General features: G+C 39.8%; 2 protein-coding genes across 6 annotated transcripts in view; one reads left to right on the plus strand and one right to left on the minus strand.

Annotated features, from left to right (window-relative positions):
* Window positions 1-50: 50 nt before the first annotated feature.
* Window positions 51-4,531, minus strand: nthl1 (nth-like DNA glycosylase 1). The gene is made up of 6 exons (XM_054780327.1): window positions 4,295-4,531; window positions 3,411-3,673; window positions 3,166-3,336; window positions 2,910-3,069; window positions 1,691-1,796; window positions 51-1,554 (listed from the first exon to the last, which is right to left on the minus strand). Exons 1-6 carry the CDS (start codon window positions 4,515-4,517, stop codon window positions 1,266-1,268), a joined length of 1,212 nt encoding a protein of 403 aa, XP_054636302.1. The 5' UTR covers window positions 4,518-4,531; the 3' UTR covers window positions 51-1,265.
* A 247-nt stretch (window positions 4,532-4,778) lies between these two features.
* tsc2 (TSC complex subunit 2) overlaps window positions 4,779-20,972 on the plus strand; it is a 38,120-nt gene continuing 21,926 nt past the window's right edge. For 2 of the 5 annotated variants that reach the window (XM_054780324.1, XM_054780323.1), the window contains exons 1-25: window positions 4,779-4,924; window positions 6,098-6,275; window positions 6,401-6,487; window positions 6,560-6,670; window positions 6,747-6,894; window positions 7,062-7,179; window positions 7,256-7,304; window positions 8,420-8,545; window positions 8,652-8,725; window positions 8,825-8,951; window positions 10,081-10,224; window positions 10,302-10,439; window positions 10,521-10,624; window positions 10,723-10,804; window positions 10,885-11,040; window positions 11,135-11,254; window positions 11,483-11,611; window positions 11,698-11,804; window positions 11,906-12,071; window positions 12,291-12,413; window positions 12,493-12,627; window positions 13,784-13,973; window positions 14,174-14,267; window positions 14,349-14,451; window positions 15,415-15,509. In XM_054780324.1, coding sequence (XP_054636299.1) covers window positions 6,141-6,275; window positions 6,401-6,487; window positions 6,560-6,670; window positions 6,747-6,894; window positions 7,062-7,179; window positions 7,256-7,304; window positions 8,420-8,545; window positions 8,652-8,725; window positions 8,825-8,951; window positions 10,081-10,224; window positions 10,302-10,439; window positions 10,521-10,624; window positions 10,723-10,804; window positions 10,885-11,040; window positions 11,135-11,254; window positions 11,483-11,611; window positions 11,698-11,804; window positions 11,906-12,071; window positions 12,291-12,413; window positions 12,493-12,627; window positions 13,784-13,973; window positions 14,174-14,267; window positions 14,349-14,451; window positions 15,415-15,509 — 2,861 coding nt within the window. In that variant the 5' untranslated portion in view covers window positions 4,779-4,924; window positions 6,098-6,140. Of the gene's footprint in view, window positions 4,925-6,097; window positions 6,276-6,400; window positions 6,488-6,559; window positions 6,671-6,746; window positions 6,895-7,061; window positions 7,180-7,255; window positions 7,305-8,419; window positions 8,546-8,651; window positions 8,726-8,824; window positions 8,952-10,080; window positions 10,225-10,301; window positions 10,440-10,520; window positions 10,625-10,722; window positions 10,805-10,884; window positions 11,041-11,134; window positions 11,255-11,482; window positions 11,612-11,697; window positions 11,805-11,905; window positions 12,072-12,290; window positions 12,414-12,492; window positions 12,628-13,783; window positions 13,974-14,173; window positions 14,268-14,348; window positions 14,452-15,414; window positions 15,510-18,508; window positions 18,650-20,972 lie in introns of all 5 variants that reach the window. The other 3 variants (XM_054780322.1, XM_054780321.1, XM_054780325.1) reach the window with 3 other exon arrangements.

A 20,972-nucleotide genomic window follows, 5' to 3' on the forward strand; every position in this document is an offset into this window, starting at 1 on the left:
GAGCTGCCCTGGCACACTACTGCATCGTCAATCTGAGGGCAGACAGAGGCGACTGATTTGGGACATGTTTAATATCGTACAGTTAAGGATAATATTCGCCCATTCAGGTTAATGAATTGGGGCCCACTGGTAGTGTAGTGGTTCACACAGCTGACGTGACTCTGAACAAGTGGTAGAGAAGGTGACTGAATGGAAGTTACTAAATCAACAAAAACTCAACTCTTTTGTTTTTGCTCCCATTTTTGCTGAACTCAAAAGATGTAAACATTTTTCCATGTATACAAAATTATTATTATTTTGAATTTATTATTTTACATTATTTATCTCAAATATGGTCCACAAATCTGTGTAATGTGTAATAAGAATTTATGAATGCTCACCAATACAGATTTAGACAGATTTGTGAACAATATTTGAGAGTGATACGACGTTTGTGAACATAGGAAAAGTTTTAGATCTTTGAGTTCAGCTCATGGGACCAAAAACAAGTGTTGTATTATGTATGTATGCTATATCAATGTTGTAAAAAGGTATAAAAAGCTTATCAAATGCTTCTTTGTCTTTCACAGCCTGCTATCCTAATGTGTGACCTAGAAAAACTCCTGATCTTGTACTGTATGTAGGCATCAAATGAATTCAGGCAGTGCTTTCCCAAAATAGCAACATTAAGAGGTATTTGTGTAATCTTGCTAGGAAACAAACGACGAGATGCATTCCTGAAAGTTTTACAACACCGTTAACCACAAAATTGTGTAGCACCATGCAGTACCCTCTACTATGCACCCAGTTGGTCAGGGGTTCATTCTGCAGCAAGATAATGACCTAAAACATAAATCCAACTACTAAAAAGAAGACAATAAGCTTATAAACAGACATCTTTTTGGGTGATTTGAAGATCTGAGTTTGTATCTCTGTTTTGGCATCTCTGTGTGGAGTTTGCATGTTCTCCCCATGCGTGCGTGTGTGGGTTTTCTCCGGGTACTCCGGCTTCCTCCCACATTCCAAAAACATGCATGTTAGGTTAACTGGAGACTCTAAATTGTCCATAGGTGTGAATGTGAGTGTGAATGGTCGTTTGTCTATATGTGCCCTGCGATTGGCGGGTGTACTCCACCTCTCGCTCAAAGTCAGCTGGGATAGGCTCCACTACACCCCCGCAACCCCAGTGAGGACAAGTGGCATAGAAAATGAATGAACATGAAATGGCCGGTTTATTTGCAAAATATTTTAGTGTAAAGAAATTGAGCTTTGTTGATGAAACATAGTTAACGTTTCATCTTACTTTTTAGCACCCTCCTCTGGGTGGTGGGATTAACATGATCTGGCTCCCCACTTATCGTTTCATCTTTAACCACAGTTTCTTTCTTTGCTTTGAGCAAGGAGGCTGGACCCGGAGAGGGCAGAGATTGAGCTTTCGGCTGCTTTAGAGGAGAGCTTTGATGAGCGGACGGGCAGCTATGCTGGTTCAGACACATGGAGCACAGAGGGTTGGTTGGAAGGCAAACCTGCTGTCCAAAACCGACCAGCAACCAGTTAATCTCACTCCACAGATCCCTGCAACAGTTGGAAGCATCAGCACAAGGTGATTAGAAAGAGTTGATTCCTATGAATTTATCTACATATTCTAAGGTCATGACTGTGACCATCACTGAACTGATTCTATGGGTCACCAGATTTGCACTGCTGTTACCTTGGTAACCACTCTTCTAAGGCCTTGCGTGTCTCTTCTGGGTTCTTGGTGGGCTTCCTGAGCCAGCGCAGCCTGTTTGAGATCCGATGTACATGTGTGTCCACACCTGAGAGACGACAAGACTGTTAAGAATGCTACAAACATGACTGAACTATTAGAAATATAACATTTACTCACATACAGTAGTGTAAAAAAGTGTTTGCTCCTTTCTTGATTTCTTATTTTTTTGCATGTTTGTCACACTTAAATGTTTCAGATCATCAAACAAAATTAAATATTAGTCAATGACAACACAACTGAACACAAAATGCAGTTTTTAAATGAAAGTCTTTATTATTAAGGGAGGGAAAAAAAACCCTACATGGCCCTGTGTGAAAAAGGTCCCCCACCCTGTTAAAACATAACTCAACTTAGATTAATTGAGATCTATCAGTCTGGAAAAGGTTATAAAGCCATTTCTAAAGCTTTGGGACTCCAGCGAACCACAGTGAGAGCCATTATCCACAAATGGCGAAAACATGGAACGGTGGTGAACCTTCCATCTGTTTGCGACCTCAAGCTGAAATGAATTTGGGTTCTGCAGCAGGACAATGATCCAAAACACACAAACAAATCCACAAAGTCCTTACCTGAATCCTATTGAGATTGTGGTATGACCTTAAAAAGGCGCTTCATGCTGGAAAACCCTCCAATGTGGCTTAATTGCACCAATTCCGCAAAGATGAGTGGGTCAAAATTCCTCCAGAGCGCCGTAAGAAACTCATTGCAAGTTATGGCAAACGCTTGATTGCAGTTGTTGCTGCTAAGGGTGGCCCAACCACTTATTAGGTTTAGGGGCCAATCACTTCTTCACACAGGGCCATGTAGGTTTGGATTTTTTTCTCCCTTAATAATAAAAAGTTTTGTTTAAAAACTGCATATTGTGTTCAGTTGTGTTGTCATTGACTAATATTTAATTTTGTTTGATGATCTGAAACATTTAAGTATGACAAACCTGCAAAAAAAGAAGAAATCAGGAAGGGGCAAACACTTTTTCACACCACTGTATTTCTTGACAATTTTGGTTGAACTCCAAATTGTTTGCCTTTTGAAGGTTCCAGTGTATTTTTTCTGGCATGTAGTGGTTGGTGACTAACAAGTTTTTTATCTGTATGTGTCTTTTTTTTGAGGGTGTTGCTTTTTATATGTGATTGCATATGCTATGACATGGTGTTCCTACCTATACCAGACACCTGGTCCCAGGCAATGTCCATAGCCAGGTGAGCCATCTTGGGTCCAACCCCTGGGAGACGGACAAGCCCCTCCACGCTGTCTGGGATGTCCCCTCCAAAATCCTTTACAAGCATGGCTGCTGTCAGCTTCAGAAACTTGACTTTGTTCTACAAAGAGATGGTGCGACAAAAGTGTGTAAGTAGGTGCCGATATGATTTCTAAACAAATTACAATAAGTTTTGAAGTGTATTTTGAGTTGTTACCCTCCAGAAGCCGACTGGGTAGATAAGTTTTCCGAGTGTGTTATCGTCAGTAGATAGAATCTTCTCCACAGTGCAGCCGTGTGCTCGGAGCCTCTGCATAGCAGCAGCTGTCACCTGATCTTTGGTCTGACTGGACAGCATCAGCGACACCAACACCTGGAAACGTCTCACCTGCAGCACATAAAGTGGACACACTTTCAGAAAATGTTCGCAAATAACTTTATAAAGAATAGTTTGACACCCACATTAGCTGGAGCCTCTGTGTCGTAACACTTCTCTGCTCCCATGTGATCCACTGGAGCATCGTGGCTGCTTCTCATCTCACGAATGAATCCCAACTGTTTCTTCCAATCAGGAGGTTCCCAGTGTTCGGCCTTCACTGGTGGTGCACCTTCATCATACTCCACCTTTACCTGTCTTCGCCTGCGGCCATGTGAAGATAATGGCGGATCGTCTGCCTCTCGTTTTGGCAGAATGGTTGCAGGCTGGAAGAGATCCCGGCTTCCATCTGAACAGCAAGAACGAGGAATCGCAATGATGTATTTATGCATGTACAATATGTAATGCATTATTTAGCCCAAATACATGAGTATTTTACTTATTTGTAATATAGTCGAGATTCACTATGTTTGAATAACATATACACCACCCTTTGTGCATGTTTTACTATGCCATGCATTTTTTTTCCCACTTCTTTATCCAAAGTTGCATCATGTTTGAGCCAATACTGTAAGTTTCCCAAGCTGTTCTTCTCACAAAGTTGGAAGCGTTGAATTGCCCAATTTTGCTATACTGAATAATTAGGATTAATTATGTAGGAGATTACTCTAACCAAAAGATGTCAACATTTGCATTTGATAATAAGGGAAAATTCCTGGAAAATAAAGGAAATTCTGTTTTTTTCAACTGTTAATTTCAACGGGAACCCTCCAAGCCCAAACATGTCACATAAAACAGCAACAATGTTTATCAAAGTGTCAAATTTTGACAGCTATGGCGAGAATGGGGACAGTACACACGATACACTCGCCATCTAGAAACCAAAATAGCGTATATCAGTAAGTGTAAAGTGTACTAGTTTAAAAAATGACCAGAGTACCGTAGTGAGTATTTTTTATGAAAACAATACCTAATGTTGAAAAGGAGACTGTCGAATCCTCCTCTTCTACTTTCACAGCCACAGAGGAAACAGCATCCACGTTTCTTCGCTTCTTTAGTCCGGATAGGAGAGAGACAGCAGCGGTGGATGAGTCTGTCTGCTTAGCTTTTCGAGTGACAACTGTCCTGTTTTGTGGGAAATAAGGAGAGGTCATCCCGAAACGCAACACTGCATTACACATCACAGAAAGCATGCCCACGCGGAATCATAATCATTTTCGTGTTTGGAGGAGGACGGAAAAATGAGAAACACCAGGTTTCCATAAATAATTACATGAATAAATTTCTTAGAATAAACCACATTGAAGGCACAACTATATATAGATATATTTTGTTGGTAGTTTGGTCAGCAAAAAATAAACTGAAATGCGTATTTAGCTTGCGTTTAACTACATTTCCCATAAGTATGCTTGACAACATGTTTTTGCCGGAAGTCGCCCTGTCAGACTGTTAGAGTGTCATCCGGTCGGGGAGTGGAGGTCTGTGCTTGCAGCACAATAAACCTCCTGCTACGTGTATTTAGGCATATGGCAGTGCACAGACGTGGGTAGCACTCACAGTTGCCACCGAATAAAACCTACAAGGACTCAACTCTAACAAGGTGAGATAAGTGGTGGTGAAGTAGGGCTGGTGTTGACCAGTCAAAGAATGCTAGCCTCCTGCAGCAGTGTTAAAGCTAACGGGTCAGCAGCGCCATTATGAATTTCTCCTATTTCAGCCTTTTTTGTAATGTTTAGTCCTCATAATGGACATGTTTTCAGGTCAGAGACTAGCTTGCAATATGATGCGTTCGTAAAACGTAAGCAGAGAAGTTGGTGTCAGCTCCCCCTGTTCTGATCCTCTCTCTGTTACGATTTATATGACAGAAAGTTTCAATTTTCTTTTGCCATCAAACACGACACTGCTACTTGATTTTTGTGTGATTTGTGTAGTTTCAGTTGGTCATAGTCTGACTTGTCCAGAGTGTATCCTCCTTCCGTTCGAAGACACCTGGGATAGGCTACAGCATACCCGCGACCCTCACTACAATCAGTATAGAACATTTCTCTCAATTTGTAGCATTCATCATTGTAGAGTGTTTCCCACAGGGCTGTGATCTATTTCTGGCGTGGGTAGTGATAATTTTCATAATTGGCTATGATGCATGTGCATGTCATTTTTATGGATGCTGTGTGAGACAAAAATTGAGCATAAACATGAAAAGCAAAACGGATATGTGTAGAAATACAAGCTTTCTTCAGTTGCTTGTTTTTGTGTATTTTCTTATGTCACAAGGAAGACTGCTTGACTGTTTTTAGATGGGGGCGGTGGGCTTGCAAAAACACTGACTGTTGATTGAGAAAAACTGTACAGTATGTGCTTTTATGCCGCCTCATCTTATTCTCTGGCAGACCAAGTGTGCTTGAGGTGTGTTAAGAAGCAGACTTATGATGTCATTTACTGTATCAATTTGAAAAGACAAGCTACATTCACAGACAGTCCTATTACAATGTGCTTATGAGCGAAGGCGGACAGATAGTGGCAAATCTATTTGTTCGGGGTCGGCCGCCACAAATAAGTGAATGTATTGGAAACACTGTTGTTTTTCAAGTCAGACTTCAATGATTAATGCTGTTTCAAGGATAAGTTTGATCGTTTGTGGTAATGACTTTAAGTAGTCCTCCGATGAAAATTCAATGACCCCGATGTGACGTGTGCAGGACAGAGGATGCTAAACATAACAATGTCATTGCACTCCAAAGGCTTAACAGGTCTTTACTTTGTCTTTTCACAGCCTTCCATTCTCGCCTATACACTCTGCTGCCAAAGGCTAGGCCATGAATAAACAACCAAGCAAGGAGAGTCTGAAGGACAAGGTGAAGGGGATCTTTGGACTGGGACCCCCACGTCCTCCTAGCAAACAGAGTGACCACAAGCCATCTGAGTTTATCATCACAGCTGATATCATCAAGGTATGCTTTTAGCATTTCGTTTATTAGTAAGATTGTAGAACCACCTGAGCATGTGCTGTGTATGTCAAAAGTCACCATGCCTTCAGCCGTGTCATGACTTCCCTCTGCCCTTCTCTGTTTCTCAGGAGCTCCACCCTGAGTGTGGCATAAATAACCGTATTCGCACAATGAATCATGTTTGTGATCTTGCCAAAACCAAAAGATTTGAGGAGGTGAGTGTGTTCATAATCTGCGTGACGCTTGATACACATATGTATGCAAATGTTTGTATGTTTGTTTCCTAGCATGCAGTAGAAGCAGTGTGGAAAGCTGTGGAAGACATGTTATCACAGGAACAGCCACCAGAGGCCAGACATGCTGTACTGCAGCTGCTTAGGGCCATTATACAGGGACAGGTAAGGCCATACAAAATAGACAGATATATTCAACATTTTAGACATGTTTTAAAAATGTATTAATTTTCTCTGGAAGGGTGAGCGACTCGGGCCCCTGAGAGCGTACTTTTTCAGGGTGATCAGAGACTATCAACCCTGCAATGAAGACCTTTCTGATAGACTGGAAGTCTTCAAGGCTTTAACTGAGAATGGGAAGGACATCACATACCTTGAGGAGGATATAGGTGAATCTTTTTAAAGAAAAAAAGTTTAGGTGGAATCTGATGCTTCAGCTCAGTCAACATGTAATGTTGTAATGTGATGTTCTTTTTTGTGGTCCTACAATGTTAAATTTTTCATTGCATCTGCCATGTAGACATTGTCTTATCTTCTCTTTTCTCTTCTTCTTCAGCTCGCTTTGTCCTGTTGTGGATGGACATTGGGCTCACGTCTGACTTTCTTCACGTTCTAGTCAATCTGGTGAAATTCAACAGCTGCTACTTGGACCAAAATGTTTCCATCATGGTCCAGTAAGTCGCAAAGCGAATGATACCAAGCTGTGTGAGTCTGTCGTTTTCTAACATTTAGATTTTTGTCTTTCTGCAGGAAAATCTGTCTTTTGTGCAACAGAACAACCTCTTCAACAGATATAGAGGTGAGTTACTTTGGAGGTGTGTAGGTCTGTTTAGACTACACACGGACGTAAGAATTCATGCTATTCTAAAATATTTTCAACATTTAATGAAGTCATTTGAAACTTGAAAGTTGTATTTTGGAAATATTAGTAGGGCATATTTAGATTCTTGTATCAGTAATACATTTTTGAAAGCCTTGTCAGATTTCTGTACTTGTAGTAAGACTGATCCTGATTGATTGATATGTTATACATTCGAAAGTACAGTTGTTCTTCGCCACTTTGCCCTTCAAATTTTGTGGCTTCACTTTACGTGGTTTAATACGGCCTATTAGTAGTCAACAAATATGGATATTTAAACAAATGTTCTGAAAATATAAGGCATTCAGAAGGCACATTCAAAGATGCTGGGATGATTTGTGGTATTCTACACTGATCACTAATGTTACTGTAAAGTTGGGTGAGACACACAAGCACCAGACTTGATAGGTGGAACAACAGGCTTTTATTGCAGATTTGAATTATCTCACAACAGGTGCAGTCACACAAAAGGGCACGAAAAATAACACAATCTATGTTGCGGCTTTAACCCACACCAGTGGAAATTCTTCTCTGAACATCATGTCCTTCTGTCCGCGCCACTGGAACACATTAAGTCTGATTTATGTCTTCGCGGCCTATTTTCTGTTATTATGTCTACTATATTGGACAATTTAACTGTAAAGGTGACTATAGGGGTGTTACTTCATGTCTAGAAAGCTCTAATGTTAAAAAAAAACGTATTAAGAAGGCTGTAAACAGGTTTTGTAAGCTCCAACTATGAAAAAAGATTTATAAGAAATCCTACTTTGCAGAAATTCACCTATGATGGTCGGGTCTGGAACCAACCAACAGCAATAAACGAGGGATTACTGTATTTGATTTAATATTTATGCATCAGAGATATTTTCGACAAGTTCATATAAAATGTGTGAAAATGGTATTTTAAACAATAAAAAGAGAAAATAAGTAAAATAATAAAGCCATTGAAATAAATGATTCATTAAGACCTACCAACGTCTACATGAATGACCACCTGACAAAATGCAACGCTTGTATGTATGTGTATGTGTACAATATGTGTTTGTATGTTCCAGGTGGCTCTTCAAGTCCTTGATGCGGTGGTGTGTTACAACTGTCTACCCTCAGACTCTCTCACTGTCTTCATCATCACACTGTGTCGCACGGTCAATGTCAAAGAGTTTTGTGAATCCTGCTGGAAGGTACACAGAGGGTTCTTAATTTGAAAGAACTCAATACCCGAACCTGTCCGCTAATCTGTTTCTCCTCTGATGCTTTTCATTTTCAATGCTGCTTCTGCTGCTCCAGTTGATGAGGAAAGTGCTCGGAACTCATCTTGGCCACAGTGCTATTTACACTATGTGCCGCATAATGGAGGAGAGGTCTGTTCTGTCCCATTGGTATATTAGTACTAATAATATATTGTAGATTTGTCTAGTTCTATTTGTTTGTGCCCCCTAACTTACTACTATGTCTATCAGGGTGTACATGGAAGATGCACCGTTGTTGAGAGGAGCTGTGTTCTTTGTTGGAATGGCACTGTGGGGAGCACACAGGCTCCCTGCACTCAAAAACACCCCAACACTTGTTTTGCCATCCTTTTACAAGGTAAACCTTATGCATCTGTAGCTGCTTGTCTTTAGTCATAATTGCAATCTGATCTCGGCATCTACTCCTGGTTCTACACGTCAATAAACTATAGGGATGCATGCCGAAACTCAGTATTGTATCGTAACCACACCAAAAAAACTAAGTAGCTATCGGTGCCTCATTTGGCTTCTAAATTCATGTCAACCTGCAACAAGTGTTTGAAGGTGATATTGTGCAGGTAATGTCTTAATACAAGTAAGTAATGCAACATCCCGACAGAAGAAAGTGTGATGCTCTTTTTAAACTTTATTGCCAATCTTGACACGGCAACAGTAGTGCTCAATTCCAACACTGTAAAGTCACACACGTTTCGCCGCCGCTTTCCACACAACACACAACACAACACTTCTTCACAGCGAGCAAGGTGCATTTACGAACACCGCAATTCTGAACAGCAACACTACAACACAGGCAGGTCGCAAGAATAGTGTATCAGTTGCTAATTTTCTGCTCAAATTGTGTGGAATGTACTGTATGCACTTAAAGTACTGTAAAATCTTGCATAGTTGTATGCACATTCCCTGTGGTCTGCATTGGTGCTGTTTTTGCTATGATAATTATGACAATTTCCTTTTGAATTTGATTTCATATCCATGAAATTATTAGTATTATTGAAGTATGTAAATTACATTTATGTTCAATTTGCATGTCACAAAATACCATAAAAATAAAAATGCATTGGTTTTTTTAGTTTAAGTTTTTAATTTTTTAAGTCTCGGTTTGGGCACCATTGAAGCACCGGCACCGTTTCGAAAGTACCAATTTGTATTGGACAATATGTAAACGATACCAAACTCTAATAAAGTGCACTGTCCTTAATTCTCTACTTTACTGTACACTTAAATAGGTGAGCGCTTTCCCTTAATGATGGGACAGCAATATGTTTATTATTGAGGTTGTAGTTTGTAGTGGTGTAGAACAGTACCTTATACTGAATGTTTGGAATAATTTGTTCCTACCTGAGAAGGGCAACATAGAACCATTTCAGTATAATGCAGTGGGTGTTAATGGTGGCGGTGGTCAATCCTGCATACTACAAATACAGTATAGCTAGGATTACTGTTACCATTTTCTGTCTACCATTCAGGCCATGTCATGTGCCAATGAGGTGGTGTCCTATGAAATTGTCCTCTCCATCACCCGACTGATCAAGAAGTATGGCAAGGAGCTTCAGGTTGTTACTTGGGACATCCTGCTGGGCATCATAGAGCGGCTGCTGCAGCAGATCCAGGTGCGTACTCACGCCAAGACATCCCAAAATCAAAATATCAGTTTAACTTGACCCTGTTTGTCATTTTCTCCTCATAGGCAATAGGCAGCGCAGAGTTGAAAACCATAGTCTATGAGCTGTTGACAACAGTAGAAGAGCTGTATGAGCAGAATGGCTACCATGGTTCCACAGAGAAGTTCTTCAGTCTGGTGGAGAAGTGTGCTGACAAAAGACCTGTTAGTGTTGCATGTTCCCTCATTCTAATGCCAGCAGTGTTTTTCTATATTACTCATCCTGCTCCTTTGTATGTGTGAAAGGATGCATCGGTGCTGACACTCATCTCATATAGGGCTCAGTCCATCCAGCCTGCCAAGGACGGCTGGATTCAGAGCCTTCACCGCCTCATGGAGAAATTTTTCAGGTGGGATGAGCCCATTTTCTTTGAGTTGCCCTTCATTCACCACGCACAATGTGAGTATGCTTTGTCATAATGGATCTGGTTCACCATCTCCATTATAGGAATGAGAGTCGTAGCGTGATCAGGATCAAAGTGCTTCACATTCTTTCATTTGTTTTGAGTACCAACCGTCAGCTGTATGAGGTATGTGTATGTGTATGTCTTATCTTGGCTCAACATGTTTTATTTTGATATAATGTCGTTATTGTTTTTTCTTCTTTCAGGATGAGTTGATAGAAATGGTAGTCATCCCCCAGCTCAGTGGGATAGCTGAAGACCGAGACCTTGCTGTAAGAAAACAGGCTACCCAGTTGCTGGTGGACCTGGCTGAGGGCTGTAACACCCACCACTTCACTAGCCTGCTAGACATTATTGAGCGGGTAAGAGCACACTAAGCAACATTGCTTGGCTCATGGCCCATATCTTGTGAGTTCTGACCGATAACTAGTATATTTGTGCTGCCTCCTACGGAAGGTGGCCAGCCGTTCTCTGGTGTGTTCAGGACCTATGGAGGTTTCAGAGAGGGAGCCCACAGCAGAGTCTCCCATGGAGGATGTCAGGACTGCTATACTGGGACTACTTGAGATTCTTCAGGTAGCTTCACACAATTTAACACTGAATGAAGACTGTGTAAAGAGCCTGTTTAAAGTGAAATTGTATTGTTTATTTGATATAAACAAATATACAGTATATGAACCACCTATTTATAAAATAAGTACTAAAATCTGTAATAATAATCCATAATAATATAAAGTCTGTGCAAAGAAGCAATTGGTGTAAATTGTGGAAGATAAGTGCATTAAAATTGTCTTTCCTCACCAGAGTAAACTTTACAGCCCTGTGACTCTGCCAGCCCAGGCAACTCGTGTATACGAGTTGCTTATCAGCCATCTGCAGCTCCACTACAAGAACAAGTATTGCTCTGCTGTTGCTTCTAGTATCAGACTACAGGTAAGTGCACAAGTAACTTGGTTTATAAGATTAATTTCTCAGAAGTTCTCTCTCTTTTTAACACACAACACACCTTTCACCTTTAGGTGTTTGACTTCTTTCTGATGATGCGAGCAGACTCTCTTCATCGTGTTGGTGTCCCTAATAAAGATGGTGCCATGAGGTTCAGCCCGTATTGCTACTGTGACACAGGGTCCGTGATGCACATTTACACACACACACACACACACACACACACAATCAATCCCTAATTTGTGACCATTATATTAGCATTATTGTCTGTCAATAATTCAGGGACCCAGAAAAAAGAGCCAGCGAGAAAAAGCCAACAGGTTCAACGTCTCCTCCTGCTAGTGGCCCTCCCCCAACTCCCCCTCCAACAGCTGCCACCTCAACGATACGCTCCGCCTACTTGCCCTACTCACCTGCTTTCAGTGTTCTTCTGCAGTGCCTCAAGATGGTACACATGATGATTATATTTAGCTCCTACAACACATTCATTGCGCAGTACCAATGTGCATGGAATAAATATGTCAAGCTATGTGAAAATTGAATATCTAATGTTTACATCAATGCATACTGTCCTTGTACAACAACTTTAAACAAACCAATAACAATGAGTCCCTCAAGAATTCCCCCTATCAGTCCTTGTTGATATATGATTGCTGTATTTGTGCAGGAGACTGATTGGAAGGTGCTGAAACTGATCCTTGAGAAGTTACCATGGACACTACAGTACAAAGTCATGCTGCTCACTTCACCTTGCAGCTTGGACCAGCTTTGTTCTACTCTCTGCTTCATGGTACTGCATTGTCACACAAACAGATGCGGTACAGTGACTTCTCTGTGACACAACTCAGTGCTGTGTCTTTTGCATGTAGGTGACGGACAGACTGATTTCAGAGCGTCTGAAGAAGACACCAGAGGGATTTTCACGAACTGATGTTCAGCTGGCAGTGGTTCCTGTCCTCACAGCAATCACCTCCTACCACAACTATCTGGAACAATCAAGACAAGTACAAAAAACAGTCCATTACAACTAAGCAGAGGTTATGCTATACTGTACTTTTTTGGATGCTGAGCACTGTAGACTTTCACGACTTCTGCACAAATACCTGTAAATTGGCCTAGTACTAATACTACACTCAACAAAAATGTAAATGCCAATTATTCAGAAGATAAAGTCAAAGATCTAAGACTTCTTGATACACAAAAGGCCTATCTCTCTCAGATATTGTTCACAACAAACATGTCTAAGTCTGTGTAAGCATTCATTATTATTCATCATTCATGATTCATAATCTATCCACCTCGCAGGTGTGGCATATCAAGATGCTGATAAGACAGCATGATTATTGCATAGGTGTGCCTTAGGTTGGCCACAATAAAAGGCCACTCCAAAGTGTGCCATGTTTTTGATTGAAAATTAAGCAATTTTTACATAAGAACAAGTTGAAAAATGATTGCTGTCATGCAGAAAATACATTTATAACAGATGAGTGGACAAATATTCATACTGTATTTGAGATTTGCCTCCCCTGCCACCCCTGTCTGTACATCACTGCTATACGACTACTAATAGTTGTGCAAAGTTAAATAGTTTTTAACTTTTTAAGTTTTATGTAGGGGTGTCCCGATGCAACTTTTCACTTCCGATATGATACCGATATTGCAGCCCTGAATATTGGATGATACCGATATTGAGTCATATTGAATTGTACATACTTTTATTATTTATTATATAGTGTGGAATGTTGGAAAAGCATAAACCATGCATACTTTTATTGCTTATTTTGTAGTGTGACTGTTAGAAAAGGCTTGATCAAGTGTTATTACTCAAAGAACAATAGTCCGCAACAGTACTGTCGGCGTGTACGTCTTTGTATGGCAGAATAATGTTAGCCTAGGTGTTCTGTATATCAATCAAGTGACAAACGTCATAGTGAGGATGGATGATTTAAAAAAATAAAAAATGTAATGCCGTGAGATCGACAACAAAGAACTTTCCCAATGCTAACCGTGTTATAAAATTCTCTCGCCGTTTTTTTTTTTTTTTTATTGTGTGAATGCTGGCAACTGTATACATTTACGGGCTCTCAAATGTATAAAGTTATGTATCATATACTGTAAATGCATTATCGACTTCATTTTATGTCCTTTCTCCTCTCACAGCGAGAGCTTGTCCAGTGCCTGGAGACAGGCCTCATTTACCGCTGTGCCAAGCAGTGTGTGGTGGCTCTTACAATGTGTACGGTGGAGATGCCTGACATCATGATCAAGCTGCTTCCTGCTCTCATCGTCAAGCTCACCCACATCTCTGCAACTGTTGCCATGGCATCTTCAATGCTTGAATTTCTCTCAAGTGAGTACCAGTAACACCTCTGTCTCAAGGTTAAATGCTCAAGGTCATTTAGACATAAGTCACCCTTCTGAAGTTCAAATGAGGATACATCATCAAGCTAAGAATGTTTAAAGAGTGTTTTATTGTTTCAGCCAAGGTAGAAAATGGTTCCAAGATAAGGATTGAATGATGTTTGTTGATGTCCTTTTTTTGCTCCATAGCTCTGGTGCGCCTACCCCACCTTTATGCCAACTTTGTTGCTGAGCAGTATGTTAGCGTGTTTGCTATCTCGCTACCATACACTAACCCGTCCAAGTAAGTGCTCACACAAATACAAACACATTCTCAAAAGTGAAGACATACTCTGATATGCTGCTTTTTGTCCATTTTCATTAGGTACAATCAGTACATTGTATCCTTGGCTCATCATGTGATTGCCATGTGGTTTATTCGCTGCAGATTACCCTTCCGTAAAGACTTTGTTCAGTACATCACAAAGGTGCGGGCTTGGTTGTCTCCTTACTGCCTACAGGGAACATTTAAGCTTACTGCCTGAGTAATATCCCCTCCTCTTCCTGCTTTGAGTATGTAAAGCACGCCCGTTGTAACACCTGCACACACACTAGTTATTCACGTTAGGCTATACATTCAATGATGGCTATCGTGAAACAACATGACTGCAAATTGTGGATCACTTCTCTGAGACTGCTTTTGTGTGAGTGGACACGCTACGGAAATCTCTGTGAATACCACAGCTATGAGTGAACAATTTTAGTTGGGCTGAACAACAATTTTTGCCAATTTTTATGAAGTTTAATTTGTAAACTACTACTGTAACATATCCTAGATGGTGGTGGTGTTCTTATATTTTTTGATTGAATATTTTTTTTAATCTGAGCCAGTTGCAACACAGTTTCATTACGTATGATTAAATAATTAGAATTACTGAAGTAGCTAATCAGAAAATTATAATTGAATTGAACTGTTGTAGCTTGTGTATATGAACTTATGTTGATTTAGTTTGGTGCTCTCAACAAAAAGCATTATTGTATTGGATTTGGATTTGCATTGAAATGTAGTTTAGTTTTAGCTTTAGTTTAGCTTACCTTGACTTACCCACCATGACTTGGCTTATCTTAAAATGTTTTTTTCTGGTTTAAAAAAAATTACTTAATGTTAAATTATGAAAAGAATTGTGGAAAAACAGGCTCATGTATACTATTTCTTGCCCACGGAAATCCAATTAGAAATTATGATTGATCAATAATCATTAGTTAATATTATAAATTGTATCTATTATATTTATTAGGTCCCTCCCTTGTTACAGTCTCCTATTTAGCCAAGATAGCTTTTGCAATCATAGCTTCAACCATAACTGTACTTGAGATTGAAAAGGGCAATTGAATTCAATGTAGTATTATAATACTGCACCAGATTTGAGTTGTTGTTTCTTTTTCTTCAGGGTTTGCGTTCCAATGCCCTGCTGCCTTTTGATGATGGCCACGAGCAGAGTTCATTTCGTGCCCGAAGCACCAGCCTCAACGAACGACCCAAGAGGTAAAGCATACATACGCAAACATTTGCTAAGGGGATGTAAGTCAGCAGGCCACACCATGCGTTGTTGGGGTTCCCAAGGTAACAGAGGTCTCAGCACAACGGGTAATGTTTGCAATGAGTACTCTCAGGTTGCCATGGTGATCATTAGTCCATTTAAAATATTTTTTTCCATTCTAAAATTGGTCAACTCATTCACGTTTTTTAAAATGTTATAACTGAACAACTTACCCTCAGTTTAATGGTGGACAGGATAACAGTAATACGCATATAATGTGGAAAAACTGACACGACACAACAATTTTATGAGGTGAAGACCTGTAGCATAGAATTGTGTTATAGCATATTAGTACATTAATTGCCTGGTGTTTTTGTTGCCTTGTCCATCGCCTGTATTTTCTAAGAGTACATACTTTATGTTATAAGGGTTTCACATCATATCATCTGGCTTGGCATACCCACAAAGGTACGACTGCACATGCAAATCAGAGCTGATTCAAAACCTGTATCATATATTCTGCAATTACCCAGACAGTAACACACTGTCAGCGAGGCATTCATTTGACATTATTAATGTTTTGATGATATTATTTAGTTACACGAGTGTGGCAAAATGTTAGAAACACTTCTCAATATTATGCAATGCAGTTTTTCCACTAATATAGATGACAACCACAATAATAAACTGAAGAATAGAGATATTTGAACTGCTAGGTTCTTCACTATTCCAATACAGTACATTTTTAAAAATCCATACAGTACTCATGCCCAGAAATCAACTATAGTTGGCATCGATCTCTATGTCCATTCATTGCTTACTGTGGTATGTGAGGTCTGTAGCTCTTGGTGCAAAATATTTAATTTTGGATTTGAGTGCAATCAACAAAATCAAATACGTGTAGCTACCTGGAAAGGAATGCAGTGGAACCTCTAAGGTTGAACAGAATCTGTTCCTGTATGCTTGTCAAACTCCGATTTTCGAAACCATTTGGAAACATTGGAAATAGAAATAATCTGTTCCATTGTGAAAGTTAATAAGTTAATCTAAAAATTTAAAAAGATTAAAACACTTAGTCTTAACTTGAATGATAAGCGACAACATCTCTCCTTTTAATTGTTAATCACACACGTAAAAATACATTGCAATGATATGTAAAAAATAAATAAATACATAAATAAAACACTAAAGTCAAACTTTGGTTACAAGTGACAAAGCGTATGGTGATGCTGGAGTCTTTCAACTGTGGGCCTACTTACTTCACATGACTTTTGTTGTATACAGTAGATCCCTGTTTTTGGATCAACTGATCAACATTTGCAGTAAAAGTGACTGTGGTAATTAATAGATTAGATCCAGGTCCAGAACCCTCGTCTTCTGTCTTCATTTGCCATTGTTCACTTGCGACACAATCCACGTTTAAGCGCTAAATATGCATTACACACTTATTAAACACGTTTAAAGTTAAAAAAAAATGTATGAATGATTGACGATCCACACTGCTTACCTGTTTTAATTCTGATGACTTATGATCATATATGAACTTGTGTTCACCTCGCTGCAAGTTTTGAGGGCGGATTGACTTTTGAAGCTAGTGCTTTCATAGCCAACAAACTTTTGCGTCTTAGCAAACAACGATGGTGCATTCAAGGGCCGCTGAACAAAGTGCGAAATCTCGATGAAAAAACCTTGTCAGTTAAGCATAAAGACATCAACATGTAAAAATAGTGTCCTTCTAACAGTGGTATGTCTATGTTGTACATTTTAATTGTATTATGACATAGTCATAAATACAGTCGTCCCTCGTTTATCGCAGTTAATTGGTTCCAGACCCGACCGTGAATTTCTGCAAAGTAGGATACCTTTACTATAAATGGCATGTTTTCATAGTTAAAGCATAGGAAACTTGTTTATGACCTTTTCAATATATTTTTTTACCATTATTAGAGCCCAGGAGACATGAAATAACACCCCTATAATCACCTTCACACTTGTCTTACCTAATAGTAGACAGATAATAACAAACATGTCAGCATTGGGAAAGTTCCTCGTTGTAGAATCTCAACTATAATATCTATTTATTTATATGTAGTGTACAGACTGAAGTCGAAAGTGAAACAAAATGGAGAGCAGTGAAGCATACAAGCATAATCATGTGTGAAATTGCATGCTGAGTATGACAAATTCATACATGTTGGCAGGTTTGCACTGATATTGGAAAGTCCTACCTCTCAGCTGGAAATTACACAATAGTAGAGGTGTTTGACTTTAGAGGTTCCACTGTAGGTAGTGAAAATATTCAGTTGCTCCATCCGTTTTTGTTATTCAGTATGCAGTTGACGCTTCCTCTTTGTCTGCCTCTACTCGTTACGCCTTTCTTAATCTTCGGCTTCGCTGTGTACCTGCTGTGTAAAATGTTTTTGTTGCTCTCCTGGATTATTTCAGTTGTGTCTATTTTAATTTGGAAATAGCTTTGTCTACACAGTTTTACCCTCTGCTGTAGTTTGTTTTCCTTTGAGTTGATCTTTACCAATTGAGTTCTTCTTCACTGTCCAGTTATCTGAGTCATGATGTTCAACTGCTGTTAATTTTCACCCTCTTTTGTTTTTTCTTTCATTTTTTTTCATTTGGCACCTCCCCTGCCTCCTGCGATTGGGTGCTGTGTTGCGGTTGTGGTTTTGGGGGGGTGGTCGTGTCATCCTGGATGCCTTCCACATATCCCTTGGTCCTGCCCCTCTCCTGTGACCTTTGCCCATTGATGTTCTGTGCCCCCCCACCCTCTGTCAATCCCTCCCTGTGTGCTGCTGGGTCACCTGCTCATGTTGCTATGGTGATGGGGGGGGTACAATTCCTGCTGCCTCCTGATAAACAACCACCGACACTCCTACTCCCATTACCCCATAAACCACCACCTTGATGATGGCTCACCCCCTTACTACCCACCGCCACTGTAACCCCCTCTCGTTGCCCTCGACCCTTCGCCGTGGTACCCCTCACCGCCCAGTCTTCGGGCAGCAAAAATGGCGAAGGCGGCAGCGGTGGTAGCCAATAGCAGCAGCTCTCCAGTAAAAGAGCTGAGGGACCTGTCAGCCATGGACGCTTTCCGATCCCGCAGCATCAGTGTCTCCGAACATGCGGTCCGCAGGTTAGAGAGTCCTCTTGGTAACCAACCAAAAAAACAAAAAAAACAAACAGCAACCAAAACTTTGATTGCCTCCTCCTTGGGATGGTTGATGGGTGTTGGGTCATTGTCATGCGGGGCTGTCGGGTGGGTGTGTATTGCCAGGGCTACCTGGATTGAGTGTTGCATGCCGGGCTTTGTGTGTCTCAACTGTTTTGGTTCTTGTGTGCTGCAATCATACACTTGTAGATTTAGTTGTCATGATGTGCTTTTGCATGCTTCAGTGTTTGCAGAAGACATTGGAAAACATCTGCGTTCACATGGATGTTTTTCTGTTTGATTTTGTGGTAACCCTAACTTTTATTTCATTTAAAATGTTTGTGCTGGCTTGGTTGTTTTGCTGGGTGTGACTGACTGGGAGTGATTGGCTTAAAAACAAATGAATGGCTGGAGGGCGCAGAGAGCATGTGTATTTAAAGTCATGTGACTTTTATCTGGACTGACAAGTGCACCCTGCAATGCTCCTTTTTGGGTCACTTGGTCAGTGACGGGGACAACAGCAACACAGTAATCGTCTTTGTCTTTATTTTGCATCACTCACAAACACATCCTGTGCTGCTATGACCATGGCAATCTCCAAGAGTGGGATATTAGGACTAGCTGGGCTGAACCTGTGATACAGTTTGATAACAGGCTAATCCTATTTAAAAGTTAGAATCTCAACATGAACATGCACTTGCACACTTTCGGCCTTTCTATTCTTCATGCCTTTTATGTTATGCTTCAGTGTGACTCCTAAAATCTACAATGCAGTTGTCAAACATACTGTGACTTGGGGATATCATTTCATTCCTGTTCAACAGGTGGCAATGCAACTTATTTCAAATTTAACAAATGTCAATTTAAAAACAGAATGCATTTGTTACACACAGCTGCAATGTAGATTTTTGAAATAACATGTTTCCTGTAATGAATGGTTGCATGTCTACTGTTTTCACCTAGTCTGATTGAAACTTGCTCTGTAATGACAATAATGTCATTTCACCACCAACAAAAAAGTCTCTTATACACACTTTGTGATGATAAGATTAAATTGTTTATTATTGTTAGTTATTCTGACAAACTTGTTTGCAAACAAGATCGTAAATCACTTATAGTCAATATGGGACAAATATAATTTGTAATTAGTAAAATGTAAAAGTAATTAGTTATAGTTGCTAATTACTTACTTTCTCAAAAAACAAATGGAAATATATACAGTCGTCCCTGGTTTATCACGATTAATTGGTTCCAGACCCGACCGCGGTAAGTGTAGGATTCAATGTTAATAAATGGAATATTTTCATAGTTACAGCATAGAAAACCTGATTATGACTTTGTAAATATGTTTTTACCATCGTTGGAGACCTGTAGACATAAAATAACACCCCTATAGTCACCTTTACACTCTTATTATTCTTAGTTTACACCACATTGCTAATGCACAGGCTACAGGATCACTGCAGGGACACAAGAGCCTGCTATGGCTTTAAACGTAGCATGCTAACTAGTTGGCCTCCAATTTATTTATTCTAAACTTAACAAAGGGTTTCAAACTGAGTAGGGAAGGACAAAGTAAGAAACCAAAAACATACCACTTCCACATAAATAACCGTGATGTAGCGAGGGATGACTGTATATACATGGATACAGTGGTGTGAAAGTGTGTGCCCCCTTCCTGATTTGTCTTTTTTTTTTTTTTTTGCATGTTTGTCACACTTAAATGTTTCAGATTATCAAACAAATATTACTCAATGACAACATAACTGAACACAAAATGCAGTTTTTAAAAGAAACTTTTTATTATTACGGGAGACAAGAAACCTAATAACTCGCTGGGCCACCTTGAGCAGCAACAACTGCAATCAAGCGTTTGTGATAACCTGCAGTGAGTCTTTTACAGCGCTGTGGAGGACTTTTGGACATTCTCCTTCAGGATTTTTTGTTAGACAGCAGAATTCATGGTTCCCTTTTATCACAGCAAGTCTTCCAGCAAAACAGCCCCAGACCATCACACTGCCACCACCATATTTTACTATTGGTAAATTGCATGTTTTCCCCATTTGTCGATAATGGCTTTCTCACCATTTCCAGAGTGATGGATCAAAATTACATAGGTCCATTTAGGTTAGGTTAGGTTTTTTTTCTCCCTTAATAATAAAAAGTTTCATTTAAAAACTGCATTTTGTGTTTAGTTGCATTGTCATTGACTAACATTTAAATTTGTTTGATGATCTGAAACATTTAAGTAAAAAATCAGGAAGCGGACAAACACTTTTTCACACCACTGTACGTATACACATACAGA

This window comes from Dunckerocampus dactyliophorus, chromosome 6 (genome assembly GCF_027744805.1).
Source record: "Dunckerocampus dactyliophorus isolate RoL2022-P2 chromosome 6, RoL_Ddac_1.1, whole genome shotgun sequence".
Taxonomy (NCBI): domain Eukaryota; kingdom Metazoa; phylum Chordata; class Actinopteri; order Syngnathiformes; family Syngnathidae; genus Dunckerocampus; species Dunckerocampus dactyliophorus.